This window comes from Ranitomeya imitator, chromosome 10 (genome assembly GCF_032444005.1).
Source record: "Ranitomeya imitator isolate aRanImi1 chromosome 10, aRanImi1.pri, whole genome shotgun sequence".
Lineage (NCBI taxonomy): Eukaryota > Metazoa > Chordata > Amphibia > Anura > Dendrobatidae > Ranitomeya > Ranitomeya imitator.
This window is the reverse complement of record NC_091291.1, coordinates 17008275-17017566: the sequence shown is the minus strand read 5'-3', so window position 1 is coordinate 17017566 and position 9292 is coordinate 17008275. Positions and strand designations below refer to the sequence as shown.

At 41.3% G+C, this 9292-nt stretch overlaps 1 protein-coding gene across 1 annotated transcript; it reads right to left on the bottom strand.

Moving 5' to 3' along the window:
* Positions 1-227: 227 nt before the first annotated feature.
* LOC138652156 (fish-egg lectin-like) lies at positions 228-8009 on the bottom strand. The gene is made up of 4 exons (XM_069742927.1): positions 7862-8009; positions 2510-2737; positions 1250-1583; positions 228-375 (listed from the first exon to the last, which is right to left on the bottom strand). Exons 1-4 carry the CDS (start codon positions 8007-8009, stop codon positions 228-230), a joined length of 858 nt encoding a protein of 285 aa, XP_069599028.1.
* Between the last annotated feature and the right edge of the window lie 1283 nt (positions 8010-9292).

Below are 9292 nucleotides of genomic sequence, written 5' to 3'. Positions count from 1 at the left end.
CGTGAATGGAGCTGTGCTGCAATACCAGACACGGCCCACGGGTGAGAGTGGCGCTGTTTGATGAAAAAAGCAGCAGGTTTTAATATCTCCAGCAAATCATTATATAGTTGACGATCAAACAAAAGGTGTAAAAAGTTACTAACAAAAAAGCAAAAACTTTATTGTTCACCAATTCCTTCTGTGACTCTCGTAGAATCATTGCATGTTCGTAAAAAAAATAAATTGGACTAATTTTCTTCAGTGCATTTATAAATATCTCCGTTTTGAGACAAGGCCCAAAGAAATCCGGCGTCATAGGTGACATGTTTTACTTTGGCACACTCGTCCACGCGGTACCAAGCTGTGCCATGGGGGGCCTTATCAAAGACGCCGATCCTGGAAAAAAGAACAAATAAATTGTTAGGATTTGTGGCGATATGGAACAAAGGGTTCAAATGTTATTGCTAAAATCTTCCATTTATTATTTCACTTGCTTATATAGCGCCATGATATTCCGCAGCGCTGTACAGGCATCATCATCAATGCCCACATCGGGGCTCATAATCTACATTCCCTACCAGTCTTTCGAGTGTTGGGAGGAATCGGAGAACCCATAGGAAACCCACCAAACTCGGAGGTAACCCACCAAACTCGGAGGAAACCCACCAAACTTGGAGGAAACTCACCAAAATCGTAGGAAACCCACCAAACTGGGAGGAAACCTGCAAAACCCAGAGAAAACTCGCCAAACTCTCAGAGGTAACCCACCAAACTCGGAGGAAACCCACCTAACTCGGAGGAAACCCCCCAAAACTCAGAGGAAACTCGCCAAACTCGGAGGAAACCTACAAAACTCGGAGGAAACCCACAAAACCCAGAGGAAACTCGCCAAACTCTCGGAGGAAACCCACCAAACTCAGAGGAAACTCACCAAACTAGGAGGAAACCCACCAAACTCGGAGGATACCCACCAAACTCTGGGAGACCATACAAACTCCTTGTAGATATTCTCCTTGGTGGGTTCTGAACTCAGGAACCAAACACTACAAAGCAGCAGTGCTAACCACTGAGCAAATGATGGGACAACGGGGGTCATAGACCTGATTATGGAGTGGGAGAAGGGGATCTCTGCAAAAGGTGTGGTGGACACAACACATTGTACAGGAAAGCTTTGTGTGATACTTTCCTACCAAACAGCTTCCCAGATCTCCGCTTCCACGTGGAGTGGTAGGATGTTAACCCATTATCTAGCATGTGATCCTTTCCTTACCTCTTGTATATAACTCCAGCTGAGTTGACACCAAAGACGGAGCCATCAGGTCCAACCTCAAGCATGCTCAGACTACCATCCAGAGGCTGCCATTTAACACCCTGGCATGAATCGGGGGTCACAAATTCACGGTAAAAGACATTTTCATTGCTGTTGACACCCCAACAGCCATATGGTCCACAGCTGTAATATTTCAGAGAGCCTTCAAGAGGATAGAATGTCACGATCGAAGACCTTGAGACGGTGCAATTCTGCATCAGGCAAAAGATGTTGTTCTGGGCATTCACTCCACCAAGGTACTGATTGCCACCGGCATCCACCTGCCTCAAGGAACCTGTAGATAAATGGGGAGGTGTATTAGAAGAGTTATAATATATTGGGTAATGCATAATACAAAAAAGCCCCCAAGACGGAAAGACAGAGTTTTGATCATCCTCAGCATTTTTGTAACCCCCCAAAAGTTCTGTTGACTTGTTCTTGGACGCCAGTTGAAATCACGCTGCAGCTGATTGGGGAAAAAAGCCACTTCATGAAAAAAATGGGAACGCAAACAATTTGATTTCAGCAGTTTGCTCGAATTTGGTCAGGAAATTTGATTCACATCAATATATGATGTTCCTTACCCCCAATGCATAATAAACCGATCTCGCCACCAATGACCCCTCCTGTCCTTTTCACAGCACCGTCCGGGGTCGTCCTTCAGTGCCTGAAGTTCTCTACTGGACTTTCACTCTGTGTCGGTGTTTCCGGTGTTGAGTTGACTTCCAACATCACAACATTCATTACTCGTGGTTTAGTCAGGTGAAGAACACACCAAGACATCAGAGGAGGACTACTCAGCACTGGAAGGCCCTGCACAGAGCTAAGGTGTCACCTCAAGGTGACAACAGCTGGAGCCTGATGGAGGACCAGTTTAAGGACTGTGGCAAAGGAACAGGTGACTGTCAAATTGAATTTCAATTTCTTTTTTTAAGCCCATTCGATCCTCTAATTTGAGTAAAATGGCAAAATATTCCAAAAAATTCAATTGCCCTCCATCTGATTTGTTCACTAAACCAAAAGTAAGAACAATTTTTGATGGAGAAAATAATTTTGATCAGTGAGGACCTCTATGCTATGTGTCCCTATATGATCAGCAACCTGTTGAGTCATTTTTCCTACGTTTTGACCATAACCATCTATTGCCAACCACCATTTATTTCTTAGATCTGACAATAAAACCTTATAAAAAAATTTGGCATTTTGGTTTTTTTTTATTACCTGTCACAGGCTGCCACCTGTTGTCCTGATATCTGAAGACGGTACTGTCGCTATTGACCCCCCAGACTCCAGCTGGTCCGACAGACACATGAATGAGCTGCCCGGGAACTTGCTGCCAAATGCCATTGACATAGTTGAAGATCTGTCCGGCATCATTAACTCCCCACACTTGTCCGGCACCGGCATCGATCTGTTTTAGGTTTCCTGGTATCAGGACACATTGGTAATCTAGAAATCAAAAATATTTTGAAAAAAATCATAAATATCATACAAATTACGCACTCCTGTTCCGTATGGATAGAAGTTGGGCCCTACTGAATAATTTCTTCTGGTGGGCTCAAGTATGACCCAGTCTAGATAACAGGTATGTGGAGCTGTATGTTGGGACGGTCACACTATAGTCCTTGGAGTACGCCAGTGTCTGGAAAGGACAGGAAAGGTCTTATGGTACTCTAAAGGCCCCTATATCCATTAAGATTGGCCAACAGTGTGATGGGTCTGGTGGTTATTTGATTATATTGAGGGAGAGAAGGATTCGACACATCGGATTTCCAATGGATCAATCCTCTCCAAGAGATAAGTCGCTGCCAGGAGAGCCTCGTAGAGAACACAGGTGCTCAATCGAGTTGAATGTTCCAGGGTATGGGGAACTCGGGAGAGAGAGTTGTTGGACAAACAATGGTTCAACCATTCATTTGGCCGACAGCCATCTCTTCTAACTCTTTCATACACCGGAGCGTTCCTATATTTTCTACGTTCTGAGTCTCCTCCGGCGACAACTTATCCCACCAAGAACTAAGGGATCGACAATCCAAAATTGGACATGTTGGATCATTATCTCTGCCAACCTGTCGGGGGAACGTCGGTTGGACCCCAACGGTATTAGACTTCCAGCCAAACCACTAATATCGGCAGGTTCACCCGACCTTACTCTAATGTGTATGGAGGGACTTAAGAGAGGTTTTAAAATTATCATGAGATGATCCCAACTATTACAGGGGTAGATAGGAGAAAAGATACAATCCAAAAACACAAGGGTATAACAAATGCAACCTCAAGTTTGGTTAATAATGGAAAAAAGAATAAGATCGAGCAAAGGATGAAGAAGGTCTTACCAAGGGCGAAAGTAGTGGCTCCTGCGCACAACAGGATCAGGCTGAGGATGAAGCTCATGGTGACCGGAGATGGAGTCAGGGAATGTCCTGGGCTGTAAACTCAATCCTATTTGTATAAGACCCCCGACTCCTCCTTAAACTACAACCACCTCACTAATGATCAAAAGGACAGGGAAGGAGATAACGATCTGCTCCTTGAATCGGTCCTTTCTGTCTTCATAGTCAAAGTGATTTTTAGAGTAATTTTTTTTTTACTTTATTTTTACTTAATTTCAGCAACTCATTTTTTTTACATTAGTGTTTTATTATGTCAATATATTAATTTACCTTTAATCTAGTATTAGTTTAACCTGTTGTATTTACTGTATTTATTTTTGTCTTGGTTTTATTCTTATTATACGTTCTTATATAAAGTTTATTGAATGCATTATATCAAAATAAATCCATTAAAAAAAATGCTACAAAAAAAACCTCTGCAATACGAGTGACGGAAAAGGTAGATTTGTTTTCTTTGTTTCTAGAGAATCAAAATATTATTATTATTTATTATTATAGCGCCATATATTCCATGGCGCATTACAAGTGAAAAGGGGTATACATAATAAAACAGGTACAATAATCTTAAGCAATAGAAGTCACGACTGGTAGGGGAGTTGAGAGGACCCTGCCCGCGAGGGCTCACAATCTACAATGCCCCCTTAATTAATTTTTGTTACATTAGCGCTATAAATTTAATTACTTAGGTGAATTTCCTTGCCTTTACTAATTTACTATTTTTATTTTGTGTATTGCGTTTTTGGTTGTTGTTTTTTTTTTTTAAAATGACATGTATAAAGTTTATTAAATACGTTATAAGACTTGCTAAAGAAAAATGGAATCCAAGACATGGAAAAGCTTTTAAGTAGATTTTAACCCTTTAACCCCCGGAGCTTTTTTTTCGGTTTTGCGTTTTCGTTTTTCGCTCCCCTCCTTCCCAGAGCCATAACTTGTTTATTTTTCCGTCAAAATGGCCATGTGAGGGATTATGTTTTGCGGGACGAGTTGTATTTTTGAACGACGCTATTGGTTTTACCATGTCGTGTACTGGAAAATGGGAAATAAAAATTCCAAGTGCGGTGAAATTGCAAAAATAAAGTGCAATCCCACACTTGTTTTTTGTTTGGCTTTTTTTGCTAGGTTCCCTAAATGCTAAAACTGACCTGCCATTATGATGCTCCAGCTCATTACGAGTTCATAGACACCAAACATGTCTAGGTTATTTTTTATTTAAGTGGTGAAAAAAAAATCCAAACTTTGTTTAAAAAATGGCGCCATTTTCCGATACCAGTAACGTCTCCATTTTTCGTGATCTGGGGTCGGTTGAGGGTTTATTTTTTGCGTGCTAAGCTGACGTTTTTAATGATATCATTTTGGTGCAGATACGTTCTTTTGATCGCCCGTTATTGCATTTTATTGAAATGTTGCGGCGACCAAAAAAATGTAATTTTGGCGTTTTTACTTTTTTCTTGCTATGCCATTTAGTGATCAGGTTAATCCTTTTTTTTATTGATAGATCGGGCGATTCTGAACGCGGCGATACCAAATATGTGTGGGTTTGATTTTATTTTTATTGTATTATTTTGATTGGGGCAAAAGGGGGGTGATTTGAACTTTTATATTGTTTTAAAAAATTTTAAAACTTTTTTTTTTTTTACTTTTGGCATGCTTCAATAGTCTCCATGGGTGACTAGAAACTGCCATAGCCTGATCGGCTCTGCTTCATAGAGGTGATGATCAGATCACCTCTATGTAGCAGAATTAATGCATTGCTATAAGCGCCAACCACAGGGTGGCGCTCACAGCAAGCCGGCACTGACAACCATAGTGGTTATTCCACCAAATATTGATTTCTGAACTCTTTCTGAGTTAAAACATTAGTATTGTTGTTTTTAAATGATTATAAACTTGTTTTCTTTGCATTTTTTGAGGTCTGAAAGTACTGTTTTTTTTTTTTAATTTTGACCATTTTTCTTTGTCAGAAAAAAACTACAAAAATTATTAGTAGGAATTTCAGAATTTAGAGAATAAAATAACAATTTACATTTTTCTCAAAAATATACCTACAAAGAGAAAATTCTGAAAGTTTACTTTGGGGTGAAGTTTACCCGTCTTTTCCTATCGGTTTGACACCGAGGAACCATGTAGTGGAAGTTTAACCCTGCTGTTGTCTTCGGTCTGGGGAGACCGATTTTGAACTTTGGTATTTTTTGGGGGTGTTCAAGATGCGGTTCTGAAACTTGTGGTTGATTGACTTAAATGAGGATGGGTCGGTCGGCCACGGGTTTCAGAGCCGCATCTTGAATATTTGAAAGAATATTGAAGTTCAAGGTCGGTCGTTTTTGACCGAAGACAACAGCCGGGTTTTAAGGAACACAATGTATTTGTAAGAAGATGGAGAAAATGTAGGATCTTGGAGCATATGGATATATTTGTTTTTTCCTCTTTTTCTCCTGCTCAGCATTCCCTTCCCTGACCAAGTGCATAACTATTGCCAATCAATAGCAGCCCCTGTCCTACAAAGACAGCCATCTAGGCAAAAGGTTGGAACACTTGTTAATCCGGGTCATTCTAGCCACAGACTCTTTTTTTGCTATGTTAATTAGTACATATCATTAGGGTGGGAGAACAGGTTTCTTATTGCGGGAGGAGAAGGTGCCTTGGGCAGGGCTCTTGTAAGGGAGCAGTCCCATGGGTATCATTGCAGCCACTCATATACAAAAACTTTAATTACCTGCAGATATAGGGTTAATCCACAGGTAAATAGCATTAAAATGCCACCTGGCCTCCAAAAGTGCGACTACTGGTAGGCAATGAACTTATATCCACCCAGGAGACGATCGCTTTCAATCACTGGTTGGTGCACGGATGTAATCACTCACTGGCACTTTGATTGACAGTTCGGTCTGCACATACTTGGGCAGCACGGTGGCTCAGTGGTTAGCACAGCAGCCTTGCAGCTCAGGACAACATCTGCAAAGATTTTGTATGTTCTCTCCGTGTTTGCGTGTGTTTCCTCCGGGTTCTCCGGTTTCCTCCCACATTCCAAAGACATACTGATAGGGAATTTAGATTGTGAGCCCCATTGGGCACAGCGATGATAATTTGTGCAAACTGTAAAGTGCTGAGGAATATGTTAGCGCTATATAAAAATAAAGATTCCTGGGAGGATATAAACTCATCTCCTCCCGGTATCTGTGCCTCAGCAGGAAGCACTTTAATGCTATTTACCTCTGGATTTTCCCCATACCTGCAGGTAAATAGCATTTTTGCACATGACAGGTTCCATATGGTCCTTATTTGTGTTCTTTTGGATAAACCTTAGGTCTGCTGCGGACCTAGGATCTGTCTGTCAGATCCTGTACGTGGATCTGGCCTCTCGACTTCTTTACTCGGATCTGGTCTTTCAACTCTTTTACCCAAATCTGGTCTCTCAATTTCTTTACTCGGATCTGTTCTCTCGATTCCTTTACCTGGATTTGGTCTCTCAATTATTTTACCCGAATCTGGTCTCTTGGCTCCTTAACTCTGATCTGGTCTCAACCCTTTTCACTGTGATCTGGTCTCTCGACCCTTTTACTTGGATCTGGTCTCTTGACTCCTTTACCTGAATCTGGCCTCTCAATTTCTTTACACGGATTCTGGTCTCTTGACTCCTTTACCTGAATCTGGCCTCTCAATTTCTTTACTCGGATTCTGGTCTCTTGACTCCTTTACCGGATCTGTTCTCTCAATTCCATTACCCGTATTTGGTCTCTCGATTCTTTTACCTGGATCTGATCTCTCAACTCCTTTACGTGGATCTGGTCTCTCGACTCCTTTACTCTGATCTGGTCTCTTGACTCCTTTACTCAGATCAGGCCTCTCGACTTATTTTCCCGGATCTGGCTCTTGACTCATTTTCCCGGATTTGGTCTCTCGACTCCTTTACTCAGATCTGGTCTCTCGACTCCTTTACTCAGATCTGGCCTCTTGACTCCTTTTCACAGATCTGGTCTGTCAGATCCTGTACTCTGATCTGGCAACTGGACTCCTTTACTTGCATCTGGTCTCACAATTCCTTTACTCAGATCTTGTCTCTCGATTTCTTTACTTGGATCTGGTCTCTCGACTCGTTTACCCAGATCTGGCCTCCTGACTACTTTAATCGGGTCTGGTCTCTACACTCCTTTATTCAGATCTGATCTTTCAGCTCGTTTACCCAGATCTGGCCTCCTGACTACTTTACTCGGATCTGGTCTCTTAGCTCCTTTATGTGGATCTGGTCTCTTGGCTCCTTTATTTGGATCTGGTCTCTTGGCTCCTTTATTCAGATCTGGTCTCTCGGCTCCTTTACCCAGATCTGGCATCCTGACTACTTTACTCAGATCTGGTCTCTCTATTCCTTTACTCAGATTTAGTCGCTTGGCTCCTTTATTCGAATCTGATCTCTCAACCCCTTTACTCAAATCTGGCCTCTAGACTTCTTTACTCGGATCTGGTGTCTGATCATTGTGTTTCCGTTTTTATGATCCAAAAATGGAAACAACAATTGGACTTGTGATCAGAACCTTATCTCTTTTGCATTTATCTGCTGGTTTTTGATCTTCATTTTACCTGTGCCCTTATCACATTCCCTTGTTTCTTACCACAAAAACATCATTAGATACGTGACAGCAGACACAGAAATTACATGAATGGGACAGAAATGTGGATATCTCCAAAGTGTTTCTTGTGATGAGTCAATTATCAGATCACCTTTGTCTTCTACTACCCAACATCATTATCTTTTCGATCTCCATGTGCAGCTTTCCTTTGTTGTCTGCATGACCGGAGTCTCTACGCATCAGTTCATACATGGACCGCATTGTACTAGTTCCAGTTAGTGGCCATGTACATTGCAAAAAATCATAGGTTGACGTCAGGAAGCTTTAGAAAGTAAAACATTTGGGTTTTGATTCATCATTGCCATTGCTGCTGTTTTTCGTCTAGTTTGTATATTTTGCACCTTTTTTTGCTCACAATTCATTATTTTTATTGAACTTTTTAAAAAAATCTATTTTACATGTGCCTACCTGCCAGAGTTTAGCAATTCCAGATATTTTTCAGCTGATTAAACAATTGTGACTTTTTAAAAAGTGGCAAAATTTGACTCAACTCCCCTCCAGTTCCCCACGCCTGGGGAGACTTTCCTCACTGAGATCAAAAAGTTGCGACGTTTTGAAAATAAATTGCTCGAAAAGTTGCAAAAAAATGATAAGTGACAGCAAAAAAAAAAGCCCATTTTTGACTTTGCGCCAAATTCTTGAACGAAACTAGCCATTTTGATGAATTAGGTGCAATAAATGGCAAGTCAAAAATAGAAAAATTGTAAAACATGAATCCAGGAACATTGGTCTTTGAATAAAACAGAACACAAGTTGGGCTCCGGTGATCCGGAGAATGTGCTTGTGTTAGATCAAGTTGTCCTATCAAAGCCGCCCATTAATTAATGTCAGCCAAACTTCCCAATAAGGACGGGCTCAGCTGTCAGTCATATCCAAATAATACTCTTTATAATTCCACCATATGGCGAGGTCCGTTCCGATGGGCTTTGTTGGTCTTCCTTGGTGCCTCCTCTATCCCTACAGTCGCCGTTCCCCAGCCTTGGTTG